At 45.3% G+C, this 20,139-nt stretch overlaps 1 protein-coding gene across 1 annotated transcript in view; it reads right to left on the reverse strand.

Moving 5' to 3' along the window:
- Window positions 1-974: 974 nt before the first annotated feature.
- Window positions 975-20,139, reverse strand: part of LOC122941789 (SAP30 binding protein) — a 59,505-nt gene continuing 40,340 nt past the window's right edge. The window contains exons 4-11 of the mRNA XM_044299225.1: window positions 10,886-10,928; window positions 9,118-9,206; window positions 6,772-6,863; window positions 6,578-6,638; window positions 5,407-5,458; window positions 3,845-3,903; window positions 1,539-1,623; window positions 975-1,439 (exon numbers count right to left, since the gene is read on the reverse strand). Of these exons, the coding sequence (XP_044155160.1) occupies window positions 1,258-1,439; window positions 1,539-1,623; window positions 3,845-3,903; window positions 5,407-5,458; window positions 6,578-6,638; window positions 6,772-6,863; window positions 9,118-9,206; window positions 10,886-10,928 (663 nt within the window). The 3' untranslated portion in view covers window positions 975-1,257. The remainder of the gene's footprint in view (window positions 1,440-1,538; window positions 1,624-3,844; window positions 3,904-5,406; window positions 5,459-6,577; window positions 6,639-6,771; window positions 6,864-9,117; window positions 9,207-10,885; window positions 10,929-20,139) is intronic.

The following is a 20,139-nucleotide window of genomic DNA, read 5'->3' on the forward strand; positions in this document are numbered from 1 at the left end:
CGGAACAGAATTGCGGACCTATTCATTTCTATGGGGCCACACAATGTGCGGCCCAGCTCCAGAAATGCTAACCCGCACTTCCGGGTCCGCATTTCCGTTTCCGAAAAAAATAGTACATGTCCTATTCTTGTCCGCAATTGCGGGCAAGAATAGGCATATTCTATTAGTGCCAGCGATGTGCGGTCTGCAAAATGCAGAACGCAAATTGCAGTGTCCGTGTTTTGCGGATCCGTAAAACACGTTACGGACATGTGAATGTACCCTTACGCTGCAAGCAGTATTTTTCTGTCTGTGATCTGGTGCGGGGCAAGACAGATCCGTCCTGACACACAATGCAAGTCAATGGGGAAGAATCTGTTTTCTCTGACACAATAGAAAGCAGATCCGTCCCCCGTTGACTTTCAGTGGTGTTCATGACGGATCCGTCTTGGCTAGAATACAACCGTATCTGTTCATAACGGACGCAGACGGTTGTATTATCAGTAATGGAAGAGTTTTTGAAAATCCTTGACAGATCCAGCAAAAACGCTGGTGTGAAAGTAGCCTAAGATGTTTAGCAGTCTTGACCCCTAAAGGAACATAGTAATAAAAAAATAAAATAAAAAAAAACAAAGGTCTCATTCACACAACCAAATTTTTTGTCAGTGTCCGATCCACATTATTTGCGGATCCTTTCATTTTTCTGGGACCACAAAAAAAGGCGGACAGCACAAAGAGGTCATCTGCGGTTCGAGGGTTGCAAAATGCTTACGATAGTGTGCATGAGGCCTAAGGTAAAGCTTTGCGTTTGTGTGCTTGGAAGTCATCTCCATGTTACCAGGAGGAGAACAGGTGCGCACTAAATTATATAGGATACATTTTCATTGGTGCTTTGTGCCTATGACAATAGGACAAGCAATATTTTCATGTGCCCTCCTGTGTGACACGGGAGGAAGAAACTGGCAAAAAAAAAAATCCAAACGCAGTAACGGAAATAGAAAACCCTAAGAATTTAATAGTCTTGAAATAAAAAGAAGACACAAACTTCTATAGATCGTTCACACACTGTACACCGATTTCTTTTCCCACTAAAAGATTCGGGCTTCTGAGGCGTTAATGGGAAAGGAATGCACTCTTCCCATTCATTCTCCCCTCACCGCATAAATCTTTCAGAGCTGCTAGCACAGCGATTCACATCCAATAAACTTGGTTTTGTGAATATTGAGCAGCTCTGAGTCAGGAAAGTACAAGTCTATCGCTGGAGCCCGGCTTGTGGCATCACTGCTTGGCCTTCTTGACAATTGTTCCGACAGCAGAGATGACGGTAGTTTTCGAGCCGCTTGCGCTGGTGGTTACTGTGACGACAGAAGGTAACGTGGCAGTGGTGGTGAGGATGGTGGGCTGAGAAATGGTGGTCAATGGTATCGCAGAGTCCCACTTGCTTTTCCTTTTTTGAGCATCTGTAGAGATCATTGCATAATGAGGAGATTGCCATGAACACCTTTACTTCTGCTTTGTACTCCTACATGTAGTAGTATTAACACCCAGCGGACACCTACCTGCTGTCGCTGTAGTCGTGGTGCTGGTTGTTCCAGTTGGTGCGCTGGTAGTTGTACCTTTCTTAGTGCCAGTCACAAACTCAATCTGAAAGAAAGAGTCGGCTGGTTACAGGGCGGAAGTGGAATAAACTATAAATCTAGCTGAGCTCAGAGAGGACTTTTATATTTGGCACAAGTCGTCAAGATATCACATTGTGTTAGCCATAGTTTTACACAGAACTGCAGATAAACCTACTGCGCAATCTTAAAGGGGTTGTCTAAGATTAGCTTAGATTTTATGTTGAATATGCTTAAAGGGAATCTGTCACTAGAATATTCACTGTTAGCCAGGCACACAGCCTTGCAGAATATAGCGATACCTTTCACTGAAGTGATCCATTGCTGAGTAAATCTAATGCAAGTGTCGCTAAGTGCACCAAGGGCAGGCTTAAAGGGACACCGACAGGCCAAATCAGCATATTTAGTGATATATATGACATTACAGTTCTTATACAGTCTATTAAAAGCATCTAAGTATCCCCCCTGTCCACCTTATAAATACCGAAAAATAAAGTTATATAACCTGCCTGTCTCGTCACCAATCTGCCCAAGGGGCGGCGTTTCATCTCAAAATGCGCCCAGCCAGCCGTTCCCAACTGCCGTTCTGAAGCCCCGCCCAGCTCATCAATATTCACTTCGCTGGGCGAAGTGACATCGGCAATCAGTTTTTTTTAGTTGAGTGCGAACAGTAGAGACATGGTGTCTGACCGCGCGATACACTGTTAGAACATTTAGTCACCCTCAGGGCAACTCTGAACCATTCAGTTGTGCATGAAAAGTTATTTCATTTTTACAGTTTTACATTCCAACTCTCCCCAGTCACGATCCTGCGCATGGGCATTTGAAGCCTCCTGGCATCGTTACATCTAATCTTCTGCGCTTGCGCCCGGCCGTGGTTACATTGGGTCTGTACGCAGGTGCGATGTAACCACGGCCGGGCGCAAGCGCAGAAGATTAGACGTAACGATGCCAGGAGGATTCAATTGCCCATGTGCAGGATCGTGACTGGGGAGAGTTGTAGCCGCCGCCCAGCGAAGTGAATATTGATGAGCTGGGCGGGGCTTCAGAACGGCAGTTGGGAGCGGCTGGCTGGGCGCATTTTGAGATGAAACGCCGCCCCTTGGGCAGATTGGTGACGAGACAGGCAGGTTAAAACTTTATTTTTCGGTATTTATAAGGTGGACAGGGGGGATACTTAGATGCTTTTAATAGACTGTATAAGACTTGTAATGTCATATATATAACTAAATATGCTGATTTTGCCTGTCAGTGTCCCTTTAAGCCACTCTGTGCACCCTTGCTCCTCCTACTTCCTCTTCTAGCCCCTCCTTCTTGACTGACAGGGGCATCTCAACTAACCATATTTATCAAGGAGAGGAAGCAAATGTCTATAAAGGGGCTCGGCCCCGCCCTTGGTGCACTTAACTTCTGATTTGCATATGAATTATAAGTATATTTTTCTCCAGAATGAAGCAACGGATCGCTACGTGCAAGGTTTCATTACATTCAGCTGAGCTAACCCTACAGGACATTGTGTCTGACAATTAGACAAAAGCGTCCTTCCAGACTGACGAAAAGCTTGCAGGTGACGTCACTCATGTAGTCTTAAAGAGGCCGTCTATTCTAGATTTTATTTTTATTATTATAATTTTTTTTAAGAAGAATCCACCAACAATAAGCAGATCTCGATTCCCCAATGCTGTGATCACATGTAATCTGCGGGGGAACACAGCAGTAAGTGCTCAGTTAAGCATTACATGGTGCCAAATAGAAATCAATGGACTGGCCACGTAATACATGGACATGGTAGGTGAGAGAGATGTTTTGAAGCCATTCTCTCCTGAGCTATGCAGAATTCGCTAATAGTTATTCGAAAATCAGTTTTCTAAACCAGACAAGCCCTTTAAAGGGAACCTGTCACCGGGATATTGCGTATAGAGCTGAGGACATGGGTTGCTAGATGGCCGCTAGCACATCCGCAATACCCAGTCCTCATAGCTCTGTGTGCTTTTATTATGTAAAAAAAAATTATTTGAAACATATGCAAATTAACCTGAGAGGAGTCCTGTCCCTGACTCATCTCAGGTTATTTGCATATGTATCAAATTATTATTATTTTTTACACAATAAAAGCACAGAGAACTATGGGGACTGGGTACTGCGGATGTGCTAGCGGCCATCTAGCAACCCATGTCCTCAGCTCTATACACAAATCCCGGTGACAGGTTCCCTTTCACTCTGCCCACGGGTATGCCACACAGATTCACCTTTGTTCGTTCTTTTTTCGCTTTTTCTAGTTTGTCCATTTCAATCTTCTGGGCTTTTGCTGTGGTAAAAAAGAACAAAGAAGCAGATGATGGCAAAATGATCCAATTGCAGGCACAAAAGATTCAAGTCAGGAAAAAGAACAAATGATCCCAGATAAGGACATATCAGTAGAGGGGCAACATTACCCAGGTGGGAACCAACATGAGAATGAGCCAATAAAGGGAAGGAGAGAAAAGAGAATTCAAGAGACGTGTTTGAGGGGTGAAGGAGCAGAGGGCTAGTGAAAGATGAAGAGCTCCACCATCTCATGCGCCTCTGGCAAGGTCTCAGTTTTGCTAAAATTCCAACCACCTATGGGGAAGAGGCCAAATTCTGCAAGCGCATGATGTCAAAAGTTTAAAGGGGTATTCCTATCTGAGACAAAAGGGGCATATCGTTTTTTACCATTGTCTGATAGGTGCAAGTCCCACCTCTGGGACCCGCATCTACACCGGGAATGGAGCGGGGACCCGGGCCACCACAAGCGCTCTGCCCGTAGTAGCAAATGGGAGTGCACCGCACTTGTGCTGCCACCGCTCCCGTTCAATAGCTGAGCCAACACTTGGCTATTTTCGTCAGCCCCATAGAAATAAATGGAGGGCGGTTGCACATGCAGTGCTGTGTAGGTGCGGGTTCCAGAGGTGGGACCTGCACCTATCAGACCATGGGAGCATATCCTGGCAATATGCCCCCATTGTCTTTGATGTGGAACCCTTTCTAAGCCAAAATGAAACTGAGGGACGCCAGCCTGTGCAACCATGATTAGATGGGCAAGGTTAGCAGTTTATAGGCATTTTTACTGTTTCAGCAGGATTTTACTACTGATGGCCTATCCCCAGGATTGCCCATAAATATTTGATCGGCGGGGGTTCCGACAGTGTAGTGGATAGAGCCAGTTATTGTAGGGCTTCTCCCAGGCAATGCTGTAGTTACCAGCTCCGACTGCTACACAGTGAAGAGAGTTGTGTAGTTAGAGCGGATCAGCAGGGGTGTGGTCCTGGGGATAAGCCGTTAATATTAAAATCCTGGAATATCCCATTAATCACTTAACATTGTACCTTACATTTTCTATATACAGTCTCAAAATCTCTGCCTGTTAATACCCAGGGAATTTACTTCATCACTGGCCTCCAAGTATAAAAACTAACATAGCGTATTTTTCGCTCCATAAGACGCGCCCCTCCCCCCCAAAAGTGGGGGAAAAGGGTAGTGCATCTTAAAAGGCGAACACTAGTGAGCGCTTCAATATTTTTCGCAAAAACTGAGGCTCATAGAAAGGGACAAAGTTGTTAGCGTCAGCTGACATTATCACATGTCTAAAGTCAGACAGTTTAATAACCAGGTTCCTCACGACAGAAGCCCTAAGTATTATTAGAGTCAAATCTATGCGAATAAAAAAATAAAAAATAATAATGTTTCTACACATCCAGACGCTAGCACTCAAAAGGTTTAGGTGTGGATGGGCTGAAAACAAAGCTGAATTCTGCATTTAGTGGTATTATAATGCATGGCGAACACATACCGAGGGCCTCGTAATAGGAATCTTCTGACCAGCCATGAGGATCAAACATATCCTGTAATAGGTAATAAAAGTGAACCTGTCAGCGCAGTGTTGTACTGCCCAAGTTTAGAAGAGATGAACCAGACGACCGCCCACAGCAGCCAGTCTCTATATTTCATCACTCTAGCCTACTGAAGGAATGGAGGGAAGTATACTTGTGGACAAGTTATTGCAATACAGAGCGCTGGATGCTACATAGAGTAGTAACGTAGGGTGGCACCAGTGAATTCAACACACATAAGCTTTTGTGGTAATGCCCTCACCATATTGGCTTGTGAAGAGCCACAACCACTCTTTAAGGGTAGATAAAATAAAAAAAAGTGTGTCTTATAAAGCGAAAAATATGGTGTGTATATCTGTACACACCGTATTTCTTGCATATTAAGACGCAATCCCCCCCCCCCCCCATAAAGCAAATACTACGAGTGTAGTGCTGCTAGCGTTGGCTGTAGTCACTGCTCCCTGGTCTTCTTCCAGATGGTGTACAGTGTCCTGACTGCGTATAGTGCCATGACGTAGTGTACGTAGGAGTGCACTATGACCTGACGCTGCGAGACGTCTGGTCAGAAGACCTACCGTGCTGGCAGAAGACCAGGGAATGGTGAGTGCAGGAGAGGTAATTTGATTTATTTTATGTATGATGAATACTGGGGGTCTGATCTGAAGTCTAATAAAGATACGGGGTCTGATCGGAGGTCTGAAAGATTAGGGGTCTAATCTGAGGTTTGACAGAAAGCTCCTGAGACTGCCTGAATGCAGTTCTTTTTAGATTCGCCACTGTGGGCGAGATGAGATTAACCCCTTAGGGACTTGGGACATACCGGTATGCCATGTTTGCCGAGTCCTTAAGGGGTCATCCGGTTATTTATTCATAGATCCCTTGTCCCTAAGGTTACGGCTACATGGTGACAGCTGGCATAGCCAAGATTGCCGAGTAGTGGTGATCCCAAAGAAATGAATTGGATCGCTCTGACAGTTGCAAGAAATCCAGCCGTGTTAGATTTTTTGTGACTGTCTTGGCGATTCCACTCATTTCTAGGAGATCTCCGCTACTCAGCGATCCTGGCTGCGACCAGTGTCGCTGTGTAGCCTTGGCCCAAGTGCTATACATCACTAGGCGTTTCTCACTTACCTTCGGATAATTAGTGCCAAGTTCATCAATGGAACAAAACTGGATGAGCTTTTCGTAAATACTGCAAAAATAAAATAATAATTTGCCGTGAGTAATAAAGTTGACCCCATAGTCTGCCTGCACCAGCGGTGTACTGCAGGTAAGTGGTAGGAAGAAAATCTTTCATGACCAGCATTACTGGCTGCTGCGCTCACCTGGGATTTCGGAATTCCTTTTTCTTCTGGATAATCTGATTCATGTCTGTCCCTTCTTTCAGCTTTCTTTCATACAACTTGTGAATTTTCTCCTAAGAGACAACCCCGCATATGTTCATAAATACACTCTGTATATGAGCGGGTCATCAACCACCAATGTTTTGTGACAATATCCTTGGGATGGACAACCTGTAGTGCACCAGGTGCTGTGAAACTACAAATCCCAGCTCGCTCCACTGTCTTCTATTGGAGAGCAACCAAGCAAGTGTGCAAGCTGGGAGTTGTAGTTTCATGACTGCTGGAGTGCTGGAGATTGCTGACCCCTGTTATATAGGCCAAGTGTACGGAAATAAACTCCACTTCCACATGGCCTCTCTTTCACAGATGAGCCCTACCCCTGAGACATGGAGCAACCAGTTGTTTCTTCTCGCTGTTGAAACAGCGCCAACATATTCCGGAGTGTTGTACAGAGAAAGTCACCATTCATATTAGTTCCTGTCCCCAGTGGGCCCCACACACTCAAGAAGGTTAACTTCATAGGAAGTCAATTAACCAATATATTTTGGAATGTGAGAAGAAACCAGAGAGAAGTCCACGTAGAAGTATCTACCTACCTTCTGCACTAATACTGAAGCAGAGAGACATTAGAAAGTGATGTACTATAAACACCAAGATCATTACTTCTGACGTTAATCCTTTTGTTGACTGAAGCTCAATTGGTAGAAATCCATCCAAGTTATCATCACAAGCTTTCTACTTGTCTATGCGGATTAAGAGTTTGGTAATACGAGTGAAGGCAAAAAGCTGTAATGGTGACAGTCACATAGCAAACCGTCCTTAGGGTGTTTTTACCCTAAGGCAGGTGGACAGTGAGCCATACCACAAGGGTCATATAGCCGTGGATTAATTCCAGGATCATGGCCGTGTAGTCCTCGCTTCCTTGGCCTTCACCAACCCCAGATCCTAACCCTATAGAGCACCTGAGTGATGAGAGAGTTGGCTGCTCAGAACAAGTCAGTACCATCTAATCTAGTGAGAAGCTATCCTGCCCACATGGACCAGTATTCCTTCAGAACTTCAGCACCTAGTGAAATCTGTGAACTGCTGCGGTTCTGATGGTCAAAGGAGGTCCATTGCGCTACTAAATGGCTGTCTCTAATAAAACGGCTATACAGTGTATAAAGCTCCCAGTGTTTGCATGGTTTCCTCACAACTCCAAAGACTACCTGATAGGAGATTTAGATTGTGAGCCCACTTGGGACAGTGCAGAATATGTTAGTGATATATAAGCAACAGCAAGAATAAATAGACTTAAAAAGGCGGTATTCACATATGGCTAGGATAGGTCATCACTGTGGGACACCTCCCCCTCCTCCAGAATGAAGGGGTGAAATCACTGATGTAGTCTATCCCCGTACAGATCCGCCAGCCACTTTCTGTGCACAGAAGCAAGTGAATTGGGCCAGCTCACGTCTTTCCATTCCCAGGATCTGAGGGTCGGACCCCCACCATTCATAAAGTGATGGCATATCGTGGCGACATCACTTTATGAAGTAGGAATACCACTTCAAGACCATTGGGTTATTAAAACCCCTACATAAAACCCTGTGGCGACAGGAACGGCAGTTACGTTTGCGCTTGGCAGCTGAAGGCATCTGTGTTGTGTATGTTCATAGGTGCCCACATTGCTGAGATTATATGCAAATGAGCCTCTAGGAGCAATGGGGGGGGGGGGCGTTGCATTTACACCTAGAGGCTCTGCTCTCTCTGCAACTAGCACTCCCTCTGCACTTTGAATGACCGGTTCAGCAGTGATGACGTTTTCTCTGCTTTGCCTGCCAATCAAGTGCAGAGGGTGCGGGAGAGGGTGCGGGATGAGCTGCTAGGTGTAACGGCAACGCCCCCATTGCTCCTAGAGGCTCATTTGCATATATTAAAACATCATTTTTCTCAGCAATGTGGACACATATGAACATGGGACCAACACAGATGTCTTCAGCTGCCAAGTGCACACATGTAACAAATCATAGGTACAAATCTGCTGACAGATGCCCTTTAGGACTTTAGAATGCTCATAAGTCAGCTTAGCGCAATTTCCTAAAATGCACAGATGGCGATATATTCTGAGGCCGTCTGCTCTGTACAGTGTGTGCCAGCCGTGTGCGTGGATGATGTAGAAGGCATGCTCCTGCCTGCACAGCTCTCTGTCCTCGGTAGCCTTTCACACCTACATTCTGCATTCTTCACAGACATACGTGGCCTCTATAGGCCAAGCGTAATGAATTCCATATAGAGGATGTACACAGCGCATGGACGGATTCTTCAGCTTCTGTGCCCAAATTTTACCTGCAGGTTATTAGAGCAGCGGCCGGGTGGTTCTGGAGGAATTCTGATGTCATCTGGAGACATGTTTCGGACCCTCTCTGAAAAGGATGCTGGATAGAAAAAAAACAAAAAAAACATTTCTTTTATTATACTGTATGGACGCAAAGGAGTTAACAGATGCTGGGTAATAAACATGACATTTTAGTTCTGCCAAATTGCTGGATTAATTCTGCTGTTCTGATGGGGGGATGGGCAAAAAGACACGCCACCACTTATTCTTGCTGCCTCTGGCTGCTCTGCTGGCTTTTGCACCCACCGCCCCCTTTTCCGATGCCAGGGAACAATTGCCCTCTGTGCGGCACATAACTTCTTGAACGCTATTCATCAGGTGTTACCACCAGATTGATTGTGATAGTCAGGGCTCGGAATACAATGCAATTAACCCGCTCAGCGCCAACGCCTCTGCAGTTCAAAGACCTATCTGGCAGCAGTGCAAAACGCCAATCTCCGTGCCCAATTAGTTAAGGTCATGAAGCAGGTTTCGTCAGGAATATAGGAGGAGGCCTTTCCGAGAACACACAAAAGGAACAGTGTCTGAGACGCAGGGAGGGCATGAAAACATAAGCAAAAGGCCAGGGGAGAATCCCTTGGATTGTTGGGCACCCAAAAGGGCACGGGGTGTGTGGCAGCTCTGATAGCGCAGTTCAAATAGGGTGCCAGCGACAGGACAAAAGCAGGCACTGTAAACTGACCGGCCAGTTACAGCTTTATGTTCAGTGGCAAGGGTAAAAGGGGAGAAGGGCACTGGTCACTGACCACACGGGCTGGCATTTGGTTAAGTGATTGGTGAGACACCGTAGGCTACAGAAGCCTCACGCAAACAATAAATGTGCCCTGTGGCTTGTAGAATCCTGAGGATCTGCTGGGTGTGGCGGGCGTGAGCACACCCTAGTACTGTCATATCCGTGACTCTCGTGTGTCATACGTTTAGAAAAAGGCCAGGATCCCACATGAAATTATTAACTTGGCCAAACGGAAAATCTGTTTGCAGAGCGTTACACAACTACTACTGTAAGAATATTTACTCTATAAATGCCCATACTCCTTCGACAGCTCCCTCTCCTGACTCCCCCATACATGTACACTCAGGTCGTATGTGTACGCAATGCAGAGAGGAGAAAACGGCTGCCAGACACTTCCGACAGCAGCTTAAAGGCTAAGGACATCTTCGGGGCAATTTTTTTTTAGGATTGCATTTTATTCAATTTGGGCTAAAAATCTTTTTTTTAACTGGTCTTTATTAAAAAAAATTCAGAAGTTTGTGATTTTTGGTGTTAAAAATAAATAAGTCTATTTACAGACGGTGGCTCCTGAGCTCCATCAACTGACGGCTCATGTGAGACACCGTCTCTGATCTCCTGACTTTCTGAACACTAATTTAAGCCATATTATTAGTTTAGATATAATGAGTGTTTATGAGGTCAGGAGATCAGAGAGAAGGCTTCACATGAGACATCAGCTGATAGATCTCCGGAAGGATAGCCTGCAAATAGACTGATTTTTAACCCCCGTGAATCACAAAAACTGCTGAAAATCTTTAATAAAGACCAACTGAAATTTTTTTTTTTTGCCCAAAATGAGTCAAATACAATTCCCCTTACACATCAGATTGTCATCCAGCCCTACCAATAATGGGGGTCCTGGAAGATGAGGTATGGGGAGTGGTTTGATGTGGTCTCCTGACACTGGACAGCTAGTAGTCCAATAACTCTGTTTTAAAGACACTTACCCACCAGCTCCTGGGGATCTTTTTTCTCCAGTTCTGACTGTTCCTGAAAAGAGATGAAAAGTTGCCATTAAGTCAAGAATGGTATTACTAAGGGAAGCCGTAAAACTGATCACAGACATTAGATCTGTCAGCAGTATAGCAATGCAATATTTTGGATTCTACCTGCCTGATATTACTTTTTACCAGAAAAGCGGCACCAGAGGAATGTGGCAGCTGCTCGTCTCCTTTCCTCTACTGAAATATCATGCACATGTGACCAAAACATGCCTGCTTTCTTTAAAAACAAACCGTGCAACACCATGGGGGTTTTGTCTGGTACTGCAGCTCCACTCCATTAAAAGGTGTTCTCCGGGAATTAAGAAGATGAAAATACCTAAATATTACTTTATTATAAATATATTCCCAAATATCTTTAATTTGTTATAATGGCTCGTTTGGTATGGGGAGCAATCATGAGGAGATATAAAATGGTGGACTTCCTATTAGTACACACAAAACCTGTCCTAATCACCTCGCAGGACACAGCCACATCCCCACCTCCTCTCTGTACTTCATGTCTCCTCATAAAATCCATTCCTACAGAGATTCAGCTGAAGATCATATTAAACTGTATTCAGTATCATAATCCCTGACAAGCAGAGCAGAGAGGAGGATGAGGCAGTTTATTCCAGTGCTTTCAAGTAACTTGTCGTCCTGTGTGATTAGGACAGGTTTTGTATGTACTAATAGGACGGCGGCCATTTTATTTCTCCTATTTTCATTTTCTTAATTCCTGGAGAACTACTTTAAAAGGGGTTGTCCAGAGGTGGGAGGGTTCTTTAGAAATGTGTAACAATACAAAAATAACTCACCATAGCGACTAGTGATTGGCTGAGCAGGCATCTACAAGTGTTGAACCAGGACCATAAAGTAGAGACAAGCAGGTAATCATCAGGTAAAGGTAAGTATCCCTTCCACTGAGCCATTTCTAAAGAATCCTCCCCCCAGACAACCCCTTAATATCAATGTAGCTGAGCTGCAATACCAGGCCCAACCTGTGGACAGGTGTGGTGCTGTCTCTAGAAGAAGATTTTTTAGAATACCAACAGAATGTACACAAAGACCTATCTATCTATCTCCCCGTCTATCCAATATCCATCTAAGGCTACTTTCACACTAGCGTTTTTCTTTTCCGGCATAGAGTTCCGTCACAGGGGCTCTTTACCGGAAAAGAACTTATCAGGCATATCCCCATGCATTCTGAATGGAGAGAAATCCGTTCAGGATGCATCAGGATGTCTTCAGTTCAGTCATTTTGATTGATCAGGCAAAAGATAAAACTGTAGCACGATAAAAACCTGAAGACTTGCCGGCATCTTTCCCCATAGGAATGTATTAGTGCCGGATCCAGCATTTAAAATACCGCAATGCCGGATCCGTCCTTCCGGCCTGCACAGACTGGTAAAAATGTGAAAAAAGATACAAGCCGGATCAGTCTGTCCGCATGACAAGCGGAGAGACTGATCCGTTCTTGCAATGCATTTGCGAGATGGATCCGCATCCGGATGCGTCTCATAAATGCTTTCAGTCACATCCAGATCGGCGGATCCGGCGGGCAGTTCCGACGACGGAACTGCTTGCTGGATCACACGGCCGCAAGTGTGAAAGTAGCCTAAGTAGATACGTGAAAATCAGATGAGGGATGAGGGATGAAACCTCCTCCTCATTTTTAACTATAAAGCACACAATGTCCTCTCCACCTCCGCTGCCCGGCTTGTTTTCCGCATTTTGACGTGGACGAGTGAAACATGGAGAGCAGGAGACGTGAGATTCCTCCCCAGACACTGCGCCCATTCACAGGACACAATGTGTTTCGGCGTTGCCGGGTAACCCGGTTGTGGGGAGGAGGAGCACAGCGCCATGGAGTGGACAGCGAGGAAGAAGCACAAGAATGTGCCAACAGCTCTACGGATCTGTGGTATTTCCCAGCATTTTGACATCAACCTCATGAATGTGAAAAGGGCCAGTACAAAAGAAGAGAGCGGTCCTGCATCACAGACCTACCGCTGCACCCACAGGCCGCACAGACACAATGTACATTTCACTGTTTCTGCATGAAATTAAAGTCTTGCCAAATATTTACAGTTGCGGGAAAACTCAACTCAGATTCCTGCACAGATAACTAATAAAATGTGGTCCGATTGTGACCCAAGTCACAACTATAGACAAACACAATCTGACTACACCAATAACACACACACACACACACACACACACACACGCCATTGTACTGTGACCTTCACTGAGCACAACGAGCAGAAATCTACCGCGCAGGAAGAAAAAGTAAGTGACCCCCTGTGTTAGTGCCTTCTGCAACGGCAATTAGAGAGGAGATGGAAGTGTGGGCTCCACAGGTGCTTCGTACATTAACACGAAAATCTCTTTCTAACCAACTTCTAACCAGCCCTGTACCTCACATGGATCCAGAGGTATCCCCATTCATTGCTCTGAGACTCATGTCTAGCTGGCAGCCAGAGGGCGTGTCCTTTCTACTGCAGCTGAAGGATGTGCTTCTAGTGAGCAGGACAGAGAAATTAGAAAAAGAGCAAACAGCAGGTGGCGCTATACAGATAGATTTACATAAATAACTCACTGGCTATACTAGATTTATAATTACTTGCAATTACAAAAGTACTCAGTTCTAGGTGCTGGTTTAAAAAAATGTAGACTTTTCTCATGGGACAACTCCTTTAAGGCAAAAAAAAAAGTTGCGCCTCGTTTCACGAGATCACAATTCTTCTGGGAAAAGGTTCAATGCAAAGATAGAGTAGAACTTTTAGTACAAATACACAATCCTACGTTTGGAGAGGACTGAATACCAACATCAAATCTCATCCCAAGTGTGGAGCATGGTAGAGGGAGCATCATAGTTTGGGGCTCCTTTACTGCCTCCAGGGCATGGACACCTTCCCTTGTGAGCAATGAGGAACAATGAATCCTAAGGTGGATCAAAACATTTTACAGGATAATATAAGGGGAGCCGTCCAGGATCCATAGAGCCAACACGGCCATCTAGATGGTCCCACAGATGATCAACTGGGTTCAAGCTTGGGGCCAGGGTCGTACATGGAAGCCTTGGCCATGCTCTTCTAACCAATGCTGGACATTTCTAGCCGTGTGACATTGTCTTGCTGGAAGATCCCATCAGCATGTATGGGTGTATGTGATCTGCAAGGATGGATTCATACCCAAATAAGTTGACAGTGCTTTCCACATAGAGGAGAGGCCCAGAGAATGCCACAAAACATTCCACACCATGACGCTGCCACCACCATCAGGTTGTGTCCTCCCAGCAGTGGTTCCAGGGAATTTGTTCTCTGGCATTTCTCGCCTGACAAGGAGAAGACAACCCTTTATCCAATTGCTCCACTGTAGCGTGTCGGTCCGCCCTCGCACACCTTCATAACGGACGTTCACCTCTCGTATCAATGTGCTCGTGGTTCTCTGCAGCTTCCATATTACTTATTCATGATGGTGCCGTTTGTCCATTCACGATACACTTTCACCACAGCAGCACGAGAACAGTTCACACTGTGCAGGTTCAGAAATACTGCCCCCCCCCCCCCCCCCCTCGGCCCGAAAGCCAATAATCCCTTTTTGCAGCTCTGATAAATCGCCCCTTTAATCCATGACAGCAACAAGGAACATGTGTGCAGACAGCCCATCACACACCTTATATACCTACCAATAAGTGACCTTCATGAGCTACGAGCTTCCAACGTTGAAAGTAGGAAGTGGTCCTCATAATCAGACTCGATGGTCTAGTTTAGGTCGATTCTGTTAGTCTATGGCCTCTTGCACAGGACCGTATGTATTTTGCGATCCCCAAAAAATGGATCCGCAAAAAATACGGATGACGCCCGTGTGCATTCTATATTTTGCGGAACGGAACAGCTGGCCCTTAATAGAACAGTACTATCCTTGTCCATTATGCAGACAATAGGACAAGTTCTCTTTTAGCGGAACGGATATATGAAAATACGGAAACTGAATGCACACGGAGTACATTTTTTTTTTTTTGTGGAACCATTGAAATTAATGGTTCCGCATACGGAAACAGCAAAAACGGAACGGAAATAAAATACGTTTGTGTGCAAGAGGCCTATCACTGGCCACATTTTTGTTGGCATAGCCACTTCCAAAGTGTTCACATTGGCGTTCTCCATTTCCTGTGTTCGGCTCCATAAAAGAAGAGAACGACGAAAATAATGGAAGTGCCAGATCTAGCACCAAACTAAACCTTACAGCGCTAGGTCGACCCCACTGACTTATAAGGTTGTCCACCAGGTTTCCCTTTGTAAATTTGGCATTTTACCGACAAAAACGTCCTGCGTGCAAGACCATTTTGGATGATATTTTTTATGGAATCTGCATAGATGTGAACACAGCCTTACTTTTATGGCAACTGTACTTGCCATTTTATAGAAGTGGTGAAGAGGTGTCTGGGTGGGGGACTGGTGTACGTTTACTGCCCAGGCACAATTAAAGTGGGTGGCCCATTAACAATAGATTTATTACCACCACAAGAGTATGATCGATGGGGACCCCAACCACTGGGCCCAGCATAGACATTCATGGGATGTCTAATGACTGGGCAACTTTACTTCTTGCAAACCATCCAGATGTACGTATTGAATTCTAGTAGCATCACACTTTCTGCCCAAGGGTCATCTCTAAAGTAAAATGCACACATTCAGGATTTATGTGCGGACAATCCACACCGAAACCTGCAGGTGTTCGCAGGGACATCAGTGCAGTCAATCCGCATCAATTGGTGCGGATTTAGTGTGAATTTTCCTGTCCCCATTGAAGTGAAGGGAGAAAATCCGGACAGGAAAAATAAAATAAATTGACATGCTGCGGATTTTAAAATCCGCACAGAAGGTTAAAATCCACACAGAAAAAAAAAAAAAATCTGCATAGTGTGCATGAGAATTTCAAATTCTCATAAATTACAATGTACATGACCTACGGTGCGGATTTACTGCAAGCAATTCTGATCGGGTGCATTTACCCTAAAGGGGAATCTTGATAAACTGATAGCAATTAAAGGGTCCATAATAAAGAGGGATTCATGACGATAATGATTTCAAAGGGACAATTTCTAGAGAAAACATTCTGAAAGGTCTCCTTGTGACAGAATAAGGGCTCTTTTACACGAGCGGATGGCGTGCGGGTAATCTGCTGCGTGAAAGAGAGCCAAGCCCCGTTCCGGACAGCAGAGACACGGAGCAGTAACATGATTGATAATGGTCTTTGCCTCTGATCTTTTTACTACAAAAATCACACCGAGATAAAGTGGTCACCGTGATTTTGTAGTAAAAAGATCACAGAGGCACAGAGCATTATCAATCATGTTACTGCTCCGTGTCTCTGCTGTCCAGAGCGGGGCTTGGCTCTCTTTCACGCAGCAGATTACCCACACGGCATCCGCTTGTGTTAAAGAGCCCTAACATAGCGAACAAAACACGGCAATATAATTAATTTATGACTGTCTGGGGGAAAAAGCCACTTTCCATTGTAAACAGGGCAGACACAGACTGGGTCACATTTATATGCCCGTCCTGTGTGCGCCATGTGCCTGGGATAGTTCATATTCACACAGTCACCCGCACCCCATGGGATGGAGTGATCTACAACCTGCAGGCTTCCTGTCTATATCCTGTCTGTGAGGGCCAGCTGCCAAGAGCATAGGGGCAGAGGTTGATGGCACAGGGAAGTAAAGAAGGGCCATGCTACCAGAGGATGGGAGGGACTGCAGAACAAAATCTTTAGCAAATATGGATGAGTACTGTACCTCTACTACACATCTCATTGACAGCTAATCAAGACAACTGGCTAAAGACCATGTAGAAGTTCGATGATCTCGATTCACACTATGAATGGAGTGATTTTTACATCAATAAATGTTAATAGTTATATATACCTAGAACCATAAAAAAATAGGTATCAGACTACAAACAAACCCTGCGTAGTCTGATCCTGTAGTGACCATCCCGTCTGTGTTCTCTACTTCATGCTAAATATATGTTTCTGTAGTAAGGCTAGGCTCACATCTCATCTGATGTACAAGTTGGGAGTATTCGGCTACTTTCATACTAGTGTTTTTTTTGCCAATACGTCATGGACCTGCAAAAACGCTTCCGTTACAATAATACAACTGCATGCATCCGTCATGAACGGATCCGGTTGTATGATGTCTTCTATAGCCATGACGGATCCGTCATGAACACCATTGAAAGTCGATGGGGGACGATCAGTTTTCTATTGCGCCAGAAAACGGATCCGTCCCCATTGATTTACATTGTGTGTCAGGACGGATTTGTCTTGCTCCGCACCACATCGCAGACAGAAAAACGCTGCTTGCAGCGTTCTTCTGTCCGTGATGGGAGCACAACCAAACGGAACGGAATACATTCTGGTGCACTCCGTTTCGGTCAGTTCAGTTTTGTCCCCAATGACAATGTGTTATAACACCTTCGACATATGGCTCGATGTATGCCACTGTATAGACAAAGTGCGAAACATCGTCCATAGGCCTCCAAGGCTAAGAAAACTAAAAAATTGCACTATATAGGGTTTTCTTGTGGTGGCCCCCTGCACAGCAATCACAGTAGACTTTCTGATCAGTAAAAAACTAAACCATGAATTTTTTTTTAAAGTATACTAACACATACCAGCCAGGTGTATGAGGGCCTATGGATACGTTCAGCACATCAAAGGGAGTTAAAATTCAGAGTCAGACTACACAGGGCTTGTTTGTAGTCTGTAACCATGACAACGCACAGCACTGTATAGCAAAGAACAAGCAGAACACTTACCTGGTGACCTTTTTAGCTACAGATTCGTCATTTCTTGGGCTCCTCTGCTGCCATCGGAGATGGCTTCACCATTTCCCAGACTACTTGATGCGCGCATTGTGCATTTGGTAGTCCAAGACACTACCTGCTGCCCTTAAAACTGGCCGCCAATGCTCACGTGATCAGCGCTGGACAAGTAGGAAGCGTCCTGGCCAACTTCAATGTCAGAAGAGGAGCCCCAAAATTAGCGGATCTGCAACTAAAAAGATGAAAAGGAGGTCACCATGTGTTCTGTCCATTCCCCAGTTCAGGGGAATTGTTATTTTGAACTGGAGGGTTGCTGTAAATGGAAGTCCGTAATGTCCGAGATATGGGTCCCACCTCTGGGACTACATGTATGTGGAGAACAGAGTGCAGACACCCAATCCAGACAGAGAAGGAACAGAGAGGTTGGTATGCCATGTGCGGGGCTCTCTCCATTCACTTCTACGGGAGGTATAGAAGCAGCTGAGCCTGTCAGTCTCCATCTTTTACTCATTCTCTGCCTAGAGGGCTCTACACCAGTCATGTTGGAGGATGGGGTCGGTCCTACCTCTGCCACCTTTCAGATGGGAATACCACGTTAACACACACTTCCCTAATCTTGAAATAACTGATCCTTTAGAGCAGGGATGTCAAACTCGTGGCCCTCCAGCTGTTGCAAAACTACAACTCCCACCATGCCTAGACGTCCTACAGCTATCAGGGCATGCTGGGAGTTGTAGTTTTGCAACAGCTGGAGGGCTAAAACATCTGTGCTTTAGAGGAAGGATCTAGATCAGATGGTCGAAAGCGTACCACTTTCCAGCTCTACGTTTCAGGTATAATCCGCACTTTAGATGCTTTTTACATGCTTAGACGCTACAAGCACTACTGAGGGTTAATGCACAGCCGTTTCCTGTCCTCCTCGATGTCAGCATGCAATGGCAGGGACACGCCTGTATGAGCAATGGCAGGTATTCAGCACCGCAGGGAAGGAATTGTATGTAGGAGCATGCAGATGCCTGCCGGGCAACTAGACACTGCCAGCTATGGCTTGCCTATCAACTCTTTCATTGCCAGCTGTCAAGTTCACCATGTTTGCAGGCCATGGGATTGGAGAGAGAAGAAGTATTACAGTCCTTTGTTATTTTGCTGTATTTAGGTGCCTGCTTTTCTCCAGTCCTGAATGATGGGTCATATTACTAAAGTACAATTGCCCTTCAGAACTAGATATGTCAGCAGGGATCACGTTAAGCCTCATTCACACGTCCGTGTCGGTGCTTAAATCCGTGAAAAGGTGGTCAGTGATGCCTTCGTGACAATGTCCTTGATGGATCCGTGTTGGGTCTGTTTGCCATCCGCACAGCTTAAAAAAAAAAATTCAAAGCATTTCTTCCTAATGATCCGTGAAACACGGATGAATGACTGAGGCATCCGTGATTTTCACAGACCCACAGACTAATGGGCGTGACGGATCTGTGAACACAGACAAAATAGAGAATGCATCCTTGCTAAAAAAAAAAAAACACGGGCCCACGGACCGTGCTAAAACACTGACGTGTGAATACACACATTAAAATGAATGGGGACGTGTGCTGTCCGTGGAGAACACGTACAGAACGCATCCGTGGAACACTGACGCGTGAATGAGGCTTTACGGTATGGGATTGCTGTGCATTTTCTGCAGACTTCACACTGCGGCAGAAATCCGCAACATAAATTCAGATGCTGCGGATTGAAAACCCACATCTGTAGTGAAGGTATGCACGGGTCCCAGTGTGGATCCCGTTTTTACAGTACAGTTTTCTCCTGTCTCTCCCTGATCAGTTGAATGTGGCTCACAAGGTACAACAGGTTGGGGACCTCCAAACGTCACTGATAAGGAGCTTCCGATTTACAGACCGCTCCTGGAGAATCATAGCATAAGGTCCTACAAAAATGTAAAAAAAAAAAAAAAAAAAAAAAACAACACTCCTCATTCTTGTCCTGTACAGACACTTGGGCTTATTTGAAGCACGACTCTTCTAGCTGGAGTGCCTTCCAAGTAACTAGAGTCCATGACCGTGCAGCAAGTTCACTGCCATGCGGCAGGTGCGGAGGTGCAGCGCGCAGGGTGTGGTGCGGCGTCTAGGCCTTTTCGTTTAATCAGACTTGTAATCAGAGCCTGCGGGTTAATCATTCTTTGGCTGAGTAATCCAGGAGGTGAGTAGTGCGGAAGGGCTGGGTTCTCAGAAACAGTTGGAACACAACAGAAAACTTTACAGCCAGGTGAGACGTTTCCACGCAGTTTTCACGGCGTGTACAGCCAACGACTGACGCCATTTGACGCATCTCTTAGTCACTACCAAATAGTGTACATATGATACGCAAGAGTAAAGAAAATGCATAAAATGC

The sequence above is a fragment of the Bufo gargarizans genome, chromosome 6 (genome assembly GCF_014858855.1).
Source record: "Bufo gargarizans isolate SCDJY-AF-19 chromosome 6, ASM1485885v1, whole genome shotgun sequence".
Taxonomy (NCBI): Eukaryota; Metazoa; Chordata; class Amphibia; order Anura; family Bufonidae; genus Bufo; species Bufo gargarizans.